Below are 17,664 nucleotides of genomic sequence, written 5' to 3'. Positions count from 1 at the left end.
CAAGTTCCAAGCCTTTGATCAGCCTGGGGAGAAGGGCTGTTTGTCTTTGACAACCTCACACTAGCTCTGTAACAAAAATATCTCCTTAGACGTTTTTTCTCTTATGCAATGAGTGTGTTACTTGGAGCAAAGCTGTATGTGGTTAGGTGGCACACCCTCTCTGGGTAAGGTTTGTCTTTACCTAAATTGTTATACATGGGGCTTTGCTTTAGCTCAGGGGTGGGAAACCTTTTTTCTGCCAAGGGCCATTTGGATATTTATAACATCATTTTAGGGCCATGCAAAATTATCAACTTAAAAAATAGCCTGCTATATTTATTTGGTCAAACTTTTAATTAACTCACCCCTAACGCCTGGGCAGGGCCAGACCAAATGATTTTGAGGATCTGATACAGTCTGAGGGCTGGGCATTCCCTACCCCTGCTTAGCTAGAGAAACAGATATCTTTTTCCTTTTTTTTTTTTTTTTTTTCAGAAAGAGGCATCAAGGCAATGTTAGAGGTGGAAGAGTAGAGGCAATGGAATGAGGTTTGCTTCCCAACAGACCCCTTGGGTCATATGAGAGCTTCTAGGCAAGAGATAAGTTAGGACCTGAGCATGAGCAAGTCCAGTCATGAGGGACCTAGTGAACGTCTAGGAACTGGCAGTGCCAGTATAAGTCTCTTCCTAAAAATACCTGTCTTTGACCTCCTGAAACAACAGCTGCTTCATCTCCACCGGCTATGTGTATTGCCACAGCCATGCAGAAGTTCCTTCAAGCAGCTGCAGAATAATGGACTTAGACGAAACAGCAGAGCAAGATGCCAACCACAGACATCTACAGCAGTGGTCAAGGTACTTTGTACATCTCAATCAAGTTTTTTTCCAGCAAAGCACAATATAGGGGAAAACAAGTTGGCATGAATTCATAATAAAATAATAGAAATAAAAAGTCAAGGAGCAGGGCAACCTTATAAAATTAGGTTATTTTTATAAGAAAGAGGATTATTTTTCTCCATCCTCTCCTATTTTCCCTTTCAGGACCCTGGATACACATTTTCCCCTTTTTCTTCCCTTCCCTCAAAGGTACCCAGGTTAATAGAGGAAATAACATTTAAATTTTGGGTCATTTAGACACAATTTCGAATCCATGCTCTGCTGCTTACCAGCTATGTGACCATGGGCAAGTCCTTAACCTCTGAGGCTCAGTTTCCTCATGGGACTCATGGTAACAATCTCACTGTTATGACCTTTTAACCTAACAGGGAAGCTCCTTTCTTTCCCCTCCACCTTCCTCTTACTGAGGCACCAAATCCTGGCCTGGCCTCCCAGCAGTTCTCCAAGGCTCCGCGATTCATTACTTCCCTTCCCCCATCTCCATGCCCAGCTTCATGTTCTCACCCGCCATAAGCATTTTAAAGAAGGTAAATTGTGATGCAAGTAAATGAAACTTTAATGGTGCAATTGGAGGCAGTTCAAGAGTTATAGATGTCAGGGCATCCCTCAGGGACATTCCCTAACAATAATTGTTCTTCACTTTTGCCTACAATACATCTGCTAGCAGTAGGTTTTCAGCTCTAATGTATAAAATTAATAAACCATTAGGATTTAGAGTAGTACAGAGAGAAAAAGCATGATCTTTGGAATTTGTCTCCTTAAACATCCTGGCTCTGCCACTTACCTGCTGTGTGGCCTTGGGAAAGTTACTAAAACCCGGCTGCACTCTGTACCTCAGTTTTCTCATCTGAAAAAAAAGGGGGGAGAATAGTGTATATTATATGAGGTTGTTATAAAGATTAAGTGAATTAATACATGTAAAGTCCTTAGAACAGTGCCAACGTTGAAAGTAAAATCAGTTTATTAAAATGATTAAAAGGACGATCCTAAATATAAAGAAAATGATGCATATTCTTGTACCATAAATGTTCTTTTATTCAAACAGCAGACTGGCAAACTGTGACTCAGAGATAAATACCTCATGCTTCTACCAAATGAAGGTTAGGCACACAAAGATTTATGAACTGTGACACTTACTAGTCACTCATTCATGCATTAAGAGGAAAAATAGATAAGCCAAGCCAGACACAGACATTAACCACCCCATTACACATACACACACACACACACACACACACACACACACACACACACAATGCATGTGTGCACACACATGCACACAGACATTCTTTTTTCCTATTTCCTACACTAACTCCATATCTTGGTGTACAAAGGACTATTTTTTTTATACAATTTGAATTTGAAGCCTAAATTTTAAAAAACACACAAAACTATAGTATAGTAGTAATGAGCATGAGCTCCGAGCCACATTTAATTTCTCTGTTTTGCAGATAAGCATATTGAGACAAGGAGATGATAATATACTAGTTCTTGCACAAGATGATTAGGAGCTGCTTTTATTGAGCATCTGTAATGGGCTAGAAACTTAAGTTCTCTGGCTCACTTAATTATTCCACAACAGCCCTCCACAAAGGGCATGATGCCCATTTCATAACTGAGGAAACAGAGATCCAACAGGAATTGGAAGCTTGTGCAAGATTACTACATTAGTAAGTAGCAGAGCTATGATTTAAATTTGTTTCCCCACCCAGAATGCCATGGATTTTTCTTGATTTCTCAACCTTTATTACTCTCCAATAGTTATATGGAATTGTATAAAGTTAATATGAAATTTATCAGTCAAATATGGTCAAATTTGGAAATGTCATATAATTCAATGTATACTTAGAGATGCGCTGTGCGAAATCATCACAACTCCTTACTAACACTCTTGCTTTCCTGCATTTTCCTCATTTTCTCAAATTCATACCTTACTATCCCATAGCTATTGATACTGATTCCAATGGAACATCGCTGGGAAGGATTTTGGAGGAATATTAGACATGGTCTCTGCTATCAAATGACTACAATCTAGTTGGCAAGATAAAACAATCTCAATAGAAGCTATCAGAGAGCAAAACAATAAAGGAGAGATTCAACTGGCCATCAATGAATGAATATTCATATGTCAGGCACTATGCTTGCTGATAAGTGATGAGTAAAAGAAACATGATCAAGACATGGTTTATGTCCTCATGGAGCAACAGAGGGCAGAATACTGAATAAATAATTAAATTATCATAGCTGTAAAATAGTCTCAAAGGGGCCATCAGTTATTTTCTCTTCTGACTAAACACCCGTACTTAGATTAAGTCCTGGTTTACAGACCCTGCCCTGGCTCTACCTGCAGGGCCTTCTCTGACCTCAGTGGAGTGGATGTAGATCAGTTCCTTTTGAAGCAGCCTCTTTATTTTACAGACTCCCACGTCTTTGTCTTTGAAGACAATTTTTTTCTGGCAATTCAAGACTGGATCCACCCCTTAATATCAAATAACTATGTAATTAAACAGGGTGGGTTCTTTTTCTCTGTGAGTGACTGCTTGCAACTACAAATAAGTTTCTGGTTTGGGGGAACTAAATAAAGAATGTGATCAACATTTTTCTCCTTAAAACATGCAATTACAAACCACAGCAGGCTCAGATACAAGTATGCCCATGATTTGGGGGGAGTCAAATATATTCTTGGTGCTTCTTATGCTACTGGTGAAAACCATGGAGCCACTGGGTGGAGCACAGGAAAGAGGATTTAATTAAGAGTATAAAACCCTGGATGTAACTACTAGGGCACTGGAACTCTTTAACTGCATTTTGTACTCGTGGTTGAAATTATAACCAAATTGAATACTTTGAAAATAGGCTACATTTTCATAAACATATTTTATAAAAGGCCGGACCAATTTTAGTGCACATAATTGTATGCTTTCACTAACTTGAAGCTTCTATAATTCAATCGCTTGGTTTTGTATTAAACTCAATTCTGAAGGTCTCCATTAGAATTCCAGTAGTGGGTATATTTTAGAGGACACAAATTGGCTGGCAGCATATTTGAATACAAACATTAAATCATCTTTTAACAGGAACCTGCTATTTCTCAGAAGCTTTTATGGCATCACCACAGCCCTAAAGATCATCTGAATGCTACATAATGGAGCACTTTAATCATATGTGAGCCCCTTGGGCCTAAGAGTTCTTTCCATTGTTTTAAGCAATATTTGTATTGACATTTTTATGCATCATGCACTTGATTTCAAAGCCCAGAAATCAGTGGGATTGCTTCTTAGATTACTAGAAGGATTAGAGACTAATAAAAATAAATTCTGTCATGAAAATGAAAGGAATGAATATATATTTTATGATTAAAGGCTCCAGCTTCTCCAAAACTCCATCACTTAATATCAACTCAACAGTAATAACAAATGCGATAAAATTAAACTGGCACCTCATGGTTTAATATTTAAACAAGTGAAAATATAGGCGTTCTTACATTTATTGTACTAAATAACCCTGTGAGGTAAGAATTAATTTCTTTGTTTTATAAGTAAGAAAACTGGGGCTCAGAAAGGGGTAAGAGTCTTACCAAATACCACACAGATTAAGAAATAAGAGAGCTTAAACTTGACATCAGTTCCATCAAATCCCAAACCAACATACTTAACCATAAACAATATTGCCTGATGGGAAGGAAAAAAAATAAATTACCAGGCTATCATAGGAATCAAAGAGGGAGGTGATAAAGTGACAACTGTAAGGAAATTGTCAAATTTCCTAATTGTAGGAAATTATGCATTGTGGCTTCCAGCTATATGAAATCATTTTCTTTTTTTTAAATATATTTTTATTGACTTTAGAGAGGAAAGGAGAGGGAGAGAGAGAGAGAAACATCAATGATGAGAGAGAATTATGGATCGGCTGCCTCCTGCACACCCCACACTGGGGATCGAGCCAGCAACCCTGGGCATGTGCCCTTGACTGGAATTGAACCCAGGACCCTTCAGTCTACTGAGCCACACCAGCCAGAGCTATGAAATCATTTTTAATAACTGAGTGAGACATTTCCAAAGAAGAAATGATGGAAAACTGGAAATTTAGAGCAATTACTAAAAATATTGAACAGAATCAAAGCTGATTTTAGTTTTCTTTGCAGAGCTCTATGGTGATTAAGAACATGAATGAACCAGGGAGTTAGGCTCTTCTGGCTCCAAGCTCTTGCTCCGTCTTTTAATAGCTATGCAATTCTGGGCAGTTAACCAGTTTAGCCTCCGTTTCCTAAATGATTTAACATACACAACTATGATAAAGTTTAATGTATTAATTAGTTACAGTAAGAGATTAATAGCCCTAGCTGGTTTGGCTCAGTGGATAGAGCCTCGGCCTGCGGACTGAAGGGTTCAATTCCAGTCAAGGGCACATGCCCAGGTTGCAGGCTCAATTCCCAGTAGGGGGTGTGTAGGAGGCAGCCAATGAATGATTCTCTCTAATTATTGATGTTTCCATCTCTCTCTCCCTCTCCCTTCCTTTCTGAAATCAATATATATATATATATATATATATATATATATATATATATATATAATATATATATATATACACACACACACACAAACACACACACACACACACACACACTAGAGGCCCGGTGCACGAATTTGTGCACCAGTGGGGTCCCTCGGCCTGGACTGTAGGATCGGGCCAAAATCAGCTCTCTGACATCCCCCAAAGGGTCCCAGATTGTGAGAGGGTGCAAGCCAGGCAGAGGGACCCCACCGGTGCACGATTGGGGCTGGGGAGGGACTCGGGAGGTTGGCCAGTTGGGGAGGGACTGTAGGAGGGCTCCAGGGCATGTCTGGCCCATCTTGCTAAGTCCTGATCGGCCAGACCCCGGCAGCAAGCTAACCTACCCGTCAGAGCGTCTGCCCCCTGGTGGTTAGTACACATCATAGCAAGCAGTTGAGCAGCCTTAGCATATCATTAGCATATTACGTTTTGATTGGTTGAATGGACGACCTGATGACCGAACACTTAGCATATTAGGCTTTTATTATATAGGATAAAGAGTTGAACAACTAATAATAAAATTGAATAATTTTAATAATATACTGTAATAAAGTTGTGTGGTCTCCTGTTTCAAAATATCTTACTTTAACCATCCTTTATATGGTTTGATGTCACTTGCTGAAGTCTTTATAGCAGGGTGTGGGGAACTACTGGCCCACAGGTTGTAGAAGGCCCAAGAAATCATTTGGTCAAGGCATTAGGAGTGAGTTAATGAAATGTTCAACCAAATATAGCAGGCTATTTTTTTAGTTGATAATTTTGTATGGCCCGCGAAGGTTGCTATAAATATCCAAATGGCCCTTGGCAGAAAAAAGGTTCCCCACCCCTGCCTTATAGGCTCAATGCTTTCTACCACAACACATTGCCATCAATCAGAACACGTTTTATGTTCATGCCTTCCACTCACACAGGTGATGCCTTTTCCATTTGAACTAAGGCACTTATCACGCACTGTGGCCATAGCTTTTGCAGATTGAGGTGTGACAGTAAAGTGAGCATTAATTTCTTTTTCCTTCTCCACAATTTCATGGATAGATTTTTTTTCTTACCACCCATAGTAACCTCAGCATACATTTTTCCTTTCTTTCATTGTTATGTCCAGAACTTAAACCTTTTCACTTAAAGGAACCACTTCCAGGCTTCTCTTTAGTATAATCAATTGCCAGCATCACTAATCTTGAGCTTTGGGGACATTATTAAGTAAAGTAAGGGTGACTAACATAAGCACTGACATACCATGAGAATCCACCTGATAACTAAGATAGCTGCTGAGTGACAGGCAGGCTCCAGTGGGGCAATTCACGTGGCTGCAATTCACCTGGCTGCAATTCACCTGGCTGCAATTCACGCTGAGTGAGAGAGGGTGCGGAGGGTGCAAGATTTCATCATGCTACTCAGAACAGCCTGCAATTTAAAGCTTAGTAACTGTTTATTTCTGGCAATTTCCATTTCATATTTTTGGACCTTGGTTGACAGAGGATAATTGAAACTGGGGGAAGCAAAACTGCAGATAAATGGGGGACTGTTGTACTTAACCCTGTGTTCAATTACATTAAGAGATCATGTATTCATTATTTAGAGCATATTCTCAAAATGTACAGTTGAAGATTGGGTCTAAGAAGGCAGGGTGTAGAGTGCCCTCGGTGGCCTTCCCGGATCTGTCTCTTGCTTCAACAGTGTTTGGACGGAAAAGACCCAGGGACGCCCCTTCTTCCAGCCTCCGACCACCCTCCTGTGTCTTATCCAGTCACCACCTTCAGAAACACCTCTGGGACCAGCCAACACACCGGGGTTTTTTCTACCTTAAATCCTTATTGCTGAACAACCATGAGCTCCCAAACTCGTTAGAATTATTCCACCGAAGTGGAGGCTGCAGTCAACCGCCTGGCCAACCTGCATCTGCGGGCTTCTCACACCTACCTCTCTCGGGGCTTCTATTTTGACCAGGATGATGTGGCTCTCGAGGGTGTGGGCCACTTCTTCCTCGAGTTGGCAGAGAAGAAGCTTGAGGGCACTAATCATCTCTTAAAGTTGCAAAACACGTGAGGTGGCCTCATTCTCTTCCAGGACTTGCTGAGCCTTCCCAAGATGAGTGGGCAAAAGCCAGGACACCATGGAAGCCACCCTGGCCTTGGAGAGGAACCTGAACCAGGCCCTTTTGGAGCTGCGTGCCCTGGGTTCTACTCCTGCAGACCCTCAGCTCTGTGACTTCCGGGAGAACCACTTCCTGGGTGAGGAGGTGAAACTCATCAAGAAGATGGGTGACACCTGACTCACCTCTGCAGGCTGCCAGCCCCCAGGTTGGGCTGGGCGAGTACCTCTTCAAAAGGCTCACCCTCAAGCACAACTAGGAGCCTTTGGAGCCCAGAGGCCTTTGAAGGCCCCTCTGCATTCCCCTGGTGTCTGGCTTTTAACTGAGCCTCTCCCTGAAACTACCAGCCATTCTTTTAACCACCCTGAAGCCCTCTCCCATGCATTGGACCAAATTAAACAATAAAGCTTTTTGCAAAAGAAAAAAAAAAGAGGCAGGATGTAGCGATGGGGAACATAAAAATATGCTAAAATTATAAATGGATCAGTAATATAAAATATTACAGTGATAAGGCTACAGAGAAAATTTATCACCTAAGATACAGAGCTTTATCTAAAGAACACAGGAAGCCTTCAATATTTTGTTAATAAAGTTTACAGAAAGTTGATAAAATATCAGCCAATTCAGCATCAAAATAAATATTCCATTTAATTTTGTGCAAAACCAAGAGCATTAAATGTCTTCTCATATATGTCACTTCAAACATGGTGCAGAATCAAGAAATATAAAACTTATATAACAACTAGAGGCCTGGTGCACGAAAAGTCATGCATGGGGGAGGGGGTCCCTCAGCCCGGCCTGCCCCGCCTCACAGTCCTGGAGCCCTCACGGGATGTCCTACTGGAGGCTCCCAAGTGGGCCTAAACCGCAATCTGGCCTCCCTCTGCAGTATATAGATACTTTCTGGAGGCAGCACAGATTCCTTATTTCTTTCCTCTGTGGTTGGAGAACAGGGGACTGAAAGGTGGAGACAGAACTATGGCTGGGCCTGGGGCTTTTGTAGGCAGCGGAAAGAGGGAGAGGGCTGGAGAAAGTCTAGACACATTTCCTTCCATTGTCCTCCCTTCCTCCGGGCCCCTCCCTCCATTTTTTCCTTCTCATGGTGGATGCTTGGGCCTTGGACCCACCGGAGCCCAGTGATGGTGGTGTTCAGCCCCCTCACTTCTCAGCTGAACATACAGCTGCCTCGCATTCCAAGCGGGGCTGTTTTCAAGTAACTAAAGCGCTGGGAATCCACATCTCCTGGCCTCTCCCCTCTCGGCTTCCTCCTTGGGTCGGTTACAAAGTTCACCGAGACACCAAAAGCAGCTCTGCACTGGGTGGGGGGATGCTTGCAGGCAGCGCCATGTCCCAGGTCAGGGACACAAACAGGCAGGGTCATGTCCCAGGTCAGGGACACAGGCAGGCAGGGTCACGTCCCAGGTCAGGGACACAGGCAGGCAGGGTCACGTCCCAGGTCAGGGACACAGGCAGGCAGGGTCACGTCCCAGGTCAGGGACACAGGCAGGCAGCGCCATGTCCCAGGTCAGGGACACAGGCAGGCAGGGTCACATCCCAGGTCAGGGACACAGGCAGGCAGCGCCATGTCCCAGGTCAGGGACACAGGCAGGCAGGGTCACATCCCAGGTCAGGGACACAGGCAGGCAGCGCCATGTCCCAGGTCAGGGACACAGGCAGGCAGGGTCACGTCCCAGGTCAGGGACACAGGCAGGCAGCGCCATGTCCCAGGTCAGGGACACAGGCAGGCAGGGTCACATCCCAGGTCAGGGACACAGGCAAGCAGAGTCACATCCCAGGTCAAGGACACAGGCAGACAGCGTCATGTCCCTGGCCAGGGATGCAGGCAGGCAGCTTCACCTCAGCGCTGGGTGGGACATTAGCGCTGGGCAGGCCTGGGCAGGCCTCCGCTGGGGGCAGAAGTCCCTGCCCCCGTCCCCCAGCTCCTGTATGTGCACAACCCATTGACTGGTTGTGACTCGGACACCATAACGGACAAATTAGCATATTACTGAGAAGGCTAAAATGGGCTAATTCCAATGTAACCCTTATATTTGGGGCTAGTGATCTGAATCCATGCCAGCAAGCTCAGTGTATGTTCCTGATAACCTATAATTAAGTCACTACCTCCTTCCCAGATACTGGTCTTGCAGAACCTGTCTCTGAGAACAGTGCACTGCCCCGGAGGGAGGGTTATTAACGCTGGCGCCAGGCCAGACCATCAGATATGGCCTGGAGACCCCCAACACCTGGGGGCCTTCTTGCAAGGCCCGTGAAAAGGACCGGAAGCATAATCCATATTTGCGGGACAAAGACCACGGGGAGATGTAAAGGAAAGCCCAATGCATGTTCCTTCACTCAGATTTGGAAGGCTGTTCCCTGAGTCCGCCGGTGTATTAAACAGTGTCCTTCCTCTTTTTTAAGGCGTTGCTTGGTTTTTCTTTGGTCTTCTGCAACATTACCTCTTTATTATATAGGATAGAAAAATAATAGAAAAACAATTAAATAAATACTTTTATTTAATCTATATAAAGCAAAGATTGCACTCATTTGTTGAATCACAATATGCACAGTGCCTAGTGCAGTTGTGCGAACCTATGACACGCGTGTCAGCACTGACACGCGTAGCCATTTCTGATGACACGCGGCCGCTGAGGATGAAACATTTGTGAAATAATGTTATTTCCTCAATGTGACACACTACCCGAGTTATGCTCAGTTTTTTGGCGAAGTTTGACACACCAAGCTCAAAAGGTTGCCCATCACTGGCCTAGTGGAAGAACATGAAACATGCAGGAAGAACATAAAACAGATACAGGAATACCGTGAAACAAATCATGTTGTAAACATGTTATTAGAATCAAACAATGATTAGTAATCAAGAGGTAAAACCAAACACTTTGCATCATAACTAGGGATTTATTGTAATTACATGTAAGACCATTGACTGACTCACCTTTCAAACACAATTCCAGAATGTATCAAGTAAGGGATTGCTTGTCTCAAATTACGTGACCAGAACTGATATATTCTTAGAGGTTTAAGAGCATAGATAGAAAGATAGAGAGAAAAACAAAAATATGATTTCCAGTTCTACAGTTAACCATGACCTTCACCAAAACACTTTTCTGTAGGCCTTTTTCCAATGGTAATTCTTAGTTCTAAAAAGTCCATAGAAAGGGGAGAGAGGAATAGAATAGCGTTAAGGAAGGAAGGAAGGAAGGAAGGAAGGAAGGAAGGAAGGAAGGAAGGAAGGGAGGCCAAGTCTTCTTTGGTCATCTCCTTATTCTTAAATCATTCCACCCCTGCCCCAAACTCAAAGTCAAGCAATCCTCCATACTCTCAAAGCCCTCCATCTCATATCTCCACTTCACCCTAGTTCATCATCGCTCATGTCTTTTTCACCTGTTAGACAGTAATTCTTCATATCTCCTAATTATTGGGGAGCTGGCAGCTTTATGGTTTCAACAACATAGAAGGAATTCAGAGGACCATTCACCCTGTTGGGAAGCTGAAGTGCTCAAGGCACTGAGACCCTTTGAGGTGGGGCAGGGCTCAAAGTAACAAGGCCTAGTTTTGATAGCGGCTACATTTTTCACCGGTTATACCAGTGCACTCCACACCACTCCTCACAACATCCCTAGGAGGTGGGTACTGTTTTCCTTCTCATTTTAGGATAGGGCAGCTTATAGAAACTTGGCCAATGCCACCCAATTTTTAGGAGCAGAGGCTGAATTCGAACTCAGGGGAAAAAAAAAAAAAAAAAGGTATGACATTCCCCCCAACCTTATTAGACCAGAGATCTGGTTGCAGGTCCGGGAAACTTGCCCTGCTAAGAAGCCAAGTTCATGCCTGAGCGCGGGGCAGGCTGGAGGGGGCTGCAAGAATCTTGGCGCGCTGGCCTTAAGGGGAAGGGTCCCCTTAAGAAAGGGGGTCTTTTTCTCACCCGACAAAAAATAATTCCCCAACTGGGAGGGGGCTCCCCCGCGAGTGCCGCGGCTGAAGGCGGGGAGGGCTGGGCCGATGGCAGAGGAGCGGGGCCAAAGGCGGAGGGAGCAGCCGGCGGGTCGGCGGGGAACCGAGGAGGAGGAGGAGGAGGGTGGGGAGGCGGCCGCGCCGGGGAGCCGGGAGTCCTGGACGTGGACCCGCCCGGTGGGATGGGACGAGCAAAGCCTGTTGAGAGCGGAGCTGGGGGGCCGAGGGGCGGTGGGCCCCGATGGCGGGAGGGGGGCGGCGGGCCCCGATGGCGGGAGGGGGGCGGCGGGCCCCCGTGAGGGAGGGGAAGCGACTGGCCCCGGGGAGGCGGCGGAGCCGGGGCCGAGAGACTCGGACGGTCCCGGCGGAGAGGAGGGGGCGGGCGCCCGGCCGGCGCGGCCGGGGGGCGGGGAGATGGCGGCGCCGGAGGGAGGGGCGGCGGCGGGGCTGGAGGTCGCGGGGGGCCGGGAGGGTCCCGGCCGGCTGCGCCAGAGCCGGAGCGGAGAGGACCGGGGGAGGCTCGAGAGCGAGGCGGCGGAGCTGGGAGACCAGGAAGACCTCACGTTCCGGGAGAAGTACTGGGAGGGCGCCGAGGGGCGCTACCGGGAGCGGGTGGAGAAGCACAAGCACGACAGCCTCCCGGAGGACGAGTGGAGGCACCCCCTGGAGAAGAAGGCCAAGCGCCAGGAGATCGCGGGGCCGGTGGAGTCCCCGGGGGGGTCGCTGACGCTCTGGGATAGCCCGACCCCCCGGAGGAAGGACCTGACGGGCGACTCTGCGGAGCAGCTGTTCCGGCGGCCCAAGCTCAAGTTCAGTATCCACTCCTCGAAGGCGGGCCGTCCTCCCTCCGACACCTCCTTCAGTATCATTAACGAGCTGGCGAAGATGGGCGACCCGGAGGTCCTGGAAATGGTGAAGGAGGAAGGTAGGAACGGGCCGAGGGGCCGCGGGAGGAGGGTCGGGCTCCCCCGGGGGACGTGGGCGGCCCTGCTGCCTGGAGCCCAGGGACGTTCACCCAGGGGCGTGTGCCCTGTGCCAGACGGGGGCTGCGAGACCCTGCCCTGGGTGGGTGGGCGGCGCCCCACGGCTTTCTCCGCTGCTCCTGCAAGCCCCGACCTAGTTCCCGCGGCCCCCTGTGCTTCCAAGAGCACCTTCCCTTTTGCACCTCTGTGTGCGCCCAAGGAGCCCGGGGAAAATGCTGGGAGGCGAGGTGAACGCGCTGGGCGTGTGAGCTTAGGTGCCCCGGCCACCAGAAGAACAGAGTCTCCTCCAGGGAGCCATTGCGTAGGGTGTGTGACCCCGGACCCTTGGGTGGGTGCTTTCGCCTCTATTCGCCGATTGCTGCTGGAGCTTTGAGGTTCTGGTTAATTATGGGATAGGCAGGCCCTAAAGGGTGGAGATGCTTCGGCAGGCACTTAGAACACCGCTGTACCACCAGCTTTCATTGAACCTGCAGTGGAGAAATATTTGCCCATTGTTTGCTAAGGCCTTTGCACAGAACCATACTCTGTGGGTCTGTTTTACCTTGGTACACACCTTTTTCTAAAAAGTCACCTGTTTTCTTGGGACTATCTCCAATGACGCTAAGTTCCCTGGATAACAGTCTGTTTTCTGGTCTTGTTTAGTGTTAGATCTAAACAGGGACACAATCCTTTGAAGTAATAGGAGAACTATGCAGTCTTACTAGTTAGTCTTCACAGGCACCACGAAATGCAATGTATTATTGCTTCTTCCTCCTCCGCTTTCTTAACAGTTTTATTGATACAATTTATACACTCTAAGCGTCATCCATTGAAAGCGTACAGTTCCATGGTTTTTGGTATATTTACAGAGTGGTGCAAGCATCACCATAATCTAATTTTAGAACATTTTCATCACCTCAAGTGGAATCCTCTTAGTAGTCACTCCCCATCAACCCCCTTCCTCTCATTCTGTACTCCCAGCCTATGGGCAGCCACTCATTTATTTACTATAAATGTATATAGCAAACAATAACAATAAAAGTATGATATGCTAATTAGACTGTATGTCCTTTCCCACGATTCTGGATGAAGCCGGGACTGCAAGGAAAGCCCGGGTCCGGGTGCCAGAGGGAAGCCGGTGCCGGCAGCCAGGGGAAGGAAGGCCTACTCTTGCACGAATCACATGAAGTGTGATCATGTAAACAGACTCATATGATATGTGGCTGCTTGTAACGGGTTTCTTTTTCTTATCTTAATGATTTTGAAGTTCACCCATGTTGTAACCTATATCAGTGCATTATTCCTTTTTTTTGCCAAATAATATTCCACATTTTATTCATTCATCAGTTGGTGAACATTTAGGTAGTTTTCACTTTTATTTTTATTTTTTGCTATCATGAATAATGCTATTATGAATGTTTATGTACAAATTTTTGTATGACATTGTTTTTATTTTTTCGGTTATATACCTAGGAGTGGGATTGCTGTGGATCATGTAGTAGCTCTATAGTGAAAATTTTGAGAAACTGCAAAACTATTCCAAGTGTCTGCATCATTTCATAATCCCACTAGCAATGTATAAGAGTTCTAATTGTTCCACATACTGGTACTCATTAACATTTTTATTATCTATCTTAGCTATCACCATTCTAGTGTGTGTCGAGTGGTATCTCAATGTGGTTTTGATTTGAATTTTTTTTTCAGTGATTAATGTGTCAAATATCTTTTCCAGTGCTTACTAGCCACTCAGATATCTTCTTTGGAGAAATGTCTGTTCAAATTGTTTGCCATTTTAAAATTTAGTTATTTGTCATTTTATTATTGCATTGTAAAAGTTCTTTACATATTCTGTATATATGATTTGCAAATATTTTCTCTAATTCTGTGTGAAGCAACTACCCCCTTTTTAAGTCAAAAATAATTTAAGGATAGAGGGAAATAAAACAATGGAAAACTTTTAGCTTTGACTAATGGCTTTGCTAAATGATGCAATATTTATTTGTTAGTAAAAATGATTGGTGTTCAGTAATGCAAAAGATATCAAATGATTTTGAATGTATAAAATTGGGGGTCCCTACCTACCAGTATATTTGTTTTTTAAATGTATAAAATAATCAATAAATTAGAGGTCCCTATATTTATTGAATGGTTTTCTCCTTTGCTGAGAATTACTTTTTGTTGTAATTCCAGTAATTCAAAGGTCTTAATAGATATTTTTTAACTTGAAGCATTCAGTAATTCCTTATAATCAGTCCTTCTGAAGTAATCTATGAGAAAGTACAACAATGTGTCCTTCATTGAAGGAATGGAGGAAAAAATGTGAGTATATAACTACCTATATTTAAAAATCAATATGGCATTGCAGAGATTGGCCATTATTCTCTTTCAGATATTAGAAGTGTGATCTACTTTAGCCTCAGGATAGCTTTGCTTACTGGAATGTCATGGTGCAGCTTGAGTCTGTCCCAGGAAGGTTTTAGAACTTTTCCAAAAAGAATTTCAGTTTTCCTTTTTTCTTTTCTTTTCTTTTCTTTTCTTTCTTTTCTTTTCTTTTCTTTTCTTTTCTTTTCTTTTTTCTTTCTTTTTTTTTTTTTTTTTTTTTTTTTTTTTTTTTTTTTTTGGCAAAGGCCTTTGTAATTTATATTTCCTCTCATTGTAATTGAAGCTTTGCCTCCAATTTGGGTGGAGATAGAAGAGGATATTGATATGGAATACCATATACACTTGATGGTTGATTCTGATGACTGCACCTGCCCAAATTCCTGTTGCCTGTTTTATTTATAGATCCAGAATCCAAGTACAGGAGGGTAATGTGGATTGGTGAGGTCCAGGCCACTCAGATGACACTTATTTTCTAAATGTTTTTCAATATGTTAATTATCTTGCTGGGTTGGCTTTACTTCCCATTATTAAGACCTCTGTTATTACTAGGGTTGTATGAAAAGTGCATTGCAGTGAGGATGTATTTTTAAAAAATTTAATTACAGTTTACATTCAATATTATTTTGTATTAGTTTTAGGTTTATAGATTAGTGGTTAGACAATCATATATTTTACAAAGTGTTCCCCCTTGATAGTTTCAATATCCACTTGGCACCATACATAGTTATTACAAGATTATTGACTATATTTTCTTTATATCCCCATGACCATTTTGTAACCACCAATCTATACTTCTCAATCCCTTCGCCTTTTTCACTCAGTCCCCTAACCTCCCTTGCTTCTGGCAACCATAAGTTTGTTCTCTGTATCTGTGAGTCTTCTGTTTTGTTTGTTCATTTAGTTTGTTCTTTGTTTTTTTTTTTTTTAATATATTTTATTGATTTTTTACAGAGAGGAAGAGAGAGGGATAGAGAGTTAGAAACATCGATGAGAGAGAAACATCGATCAGCTGCCTCTTGCACACCCCCTACTGGGGATGTGCCCGCAACCAAGGTACATGCCCTTGACCGGAATCGAACCTGGGACCCTTGAGTCTGAAGGCCGACGCTCTATCCATTGAGCCAAACCGGTTTAGGCAATGTTCATTTAGTTTGTTCTTTAGATTCCACACGTAAGTGAGTCATATGATAGTTGTCTTTGTCTGATTTATTCACTTAGCAAAATACCCTCTAAGTCCATTCATGTTTTCGCAAATGGCAAGATTTCATTCTTTATTGTGGCTGAGTAATATTCCATTGTATATATGTACCAACTTTTTTACCCACTCGTCTCTTGATAGGCACTTTGGTTGCTTCTGTATTGTGGCTATCATAGATAGTGCTGCAATAAACATAATGGTGCATACATTCTTTCAAATAAGTGTTTTTGTTTTTGATATATACCCAGAAGTAGAATCCTGGGTCATAAGGTGTTCCATTTTTAAATGTTTGAGGAACCTCCATATTGTTTTCCATAGTGGCTACACCAATCTACATTTCTTCCAACAATTCATGAGGGTTCACTTTTTTTCACATCCTTGCTAACACTTGTTTGTTGGTTTATTTTTTTAAATATATTTTTATTGATTTCAGAGAGGAGGGAAGTGGGAGTGGGGGGAGAGAAAGAGAGAGAGAGAGAGAGAGAGAGAGAGAGAGAGAGAGAGATCGATGATGAGAGTGAATCATAGATTGGCTGTCTCCTGCACGCCCCACGCTGGGGATCAAGCCTGTAACCTGGGCATGTGCCCTGACCTGGAATGGAGCCATGACTTCCTGGTTCATAGGTGGATGCTCAACCACTGAGCCATGTGGGTGTGGTGGAAAAGACAGTTTTAAAGTTGAATGTAGAATTGCTTGCATCTTTACAACCATGTTAAACATTGTATTTAACCAAACCATCTATCATTTGTTAATATGAATATTTAATTGCATATACAGTTGATCCTTGAACAACATGGGTTTAAACTGTGTGGGTTCACTTATGAGTGGATATATTTCAATAAATATTGCCAATGTATTTTTCTTATGATTTTCCTAATGTTTTCTTTTTGTTATCTTAACCCTATATAATAAAAGGCTAATATGCAAATCTATCGACAGCAGAATGACTAGTCACTATGACATTCACTGACCACTAGGGGGCAGATGTTCAATGCAGGAGCTGTTTCCTGGTGGTCAGTGTGCTCCCACAGGGGGAGCACAGCTCAGCCAGAAACCAGGCTGATGGCTGGCAAGTGCAGTGGCGGTGGTGGGAGCCTCTCATGCCTCCACGGCAGCACTAAGGATGTCAAACTGCCAGCTTAGGCCCGCTGCCCACAGGGAGCGGGCCTAAGCCGTCAGTTGGACATCCCCCCAGGGCTCCCAGACTGCAAGAGGGTGCAGGCTGAGCTGAGGGGGCACCCCCCTCTCCTCGTGCAACAAGCCTCTAGTACAAAATATGTGTTAATCAACTGTGACAGGCTTCCTATCAGCAGTAGGCTATTAGTAGTTATTAGTAGTTAAATTTTTGAAGAGTTAAAAGTTATAAAAAGTCTTTTGACTATGGGTGGTGGGTGTCAGTGCCTTTAATCCCTGCGTGGATCAAGTGTATTTTTATTTAATGCAGCTGGAAGGAGTGTAAACTGAGAAGATCATTTGGTAAATGCAGGGGCTATTTTTGGGCTCTGGGTTTGCTGGAGTGTGTATTCTTAGTAATGTGCTTTCAGCAACAACTTAGAGCTCAGTCTTTGGGCTGACTACTTTTAGCTCATATTTTATGATTCTTCACAATGATATAAGCCCTTTAGGTC

General features: G+C 44.0%; 1 protein-coding gene and 1 pseudogene across 3 annotated transcripts in view; both read left to right on the top strand.

Moving 5' to 3' along the window:
* Window positions 1-596: 596 nt before the first annotated feature.
* On the top strand, window positions 597-7,780 carry LOC307109386 (ferritin light chain-like; annotated as a pseudogene). Its single transcript has 2 exons — window positions 597-833; window positions 7,278-7,780. The product of its transcript is annotated as a ferritin light chain-like (transcript).
* A 4,470-nt stretch (window positions 7,781-12,250) lies between these two features.
* ANO5 (anoctamin 5) overlaps window positions 12,251-17,664 on the top strand; it is a 63,319-nt gene continuing 57,905 nt past the window's right edge. For both annotated transcript variants that reach the window (XM_079787415.1, XM_079787414.1), the window contains exon 1: window positions 12,251-12,418. In XM_079787415.1, coding sequence (XP_079643541.1) covers window positions 12,379-12,418 — 40 coding nt within the window. In that variant the 5' untranslated portion in view covers window positions 12,251-12,378. The remainder of the gene's footprint in view (window positions 12,419-17,664) is intronic.

The sequence above is a fragment of the Cnephaeus nilssonii genome (assembly GCF_951640355.1).
Source record: "Cnephaeus nilssonii genome assembly, chromosome: 13".
In the NCBI taxonomy this organism is placed as follows: Eukaryota; Metazoa; Chordata; class Mammalia; order Chiroptera; family Vespertilionidae; genus Cnephaeus; species Cnephaeus nilssonii.
Note: the sequence above shows the minus strand (reverse complement) of the source record. Positions and strands in the feature narration are given on the sequence as shown.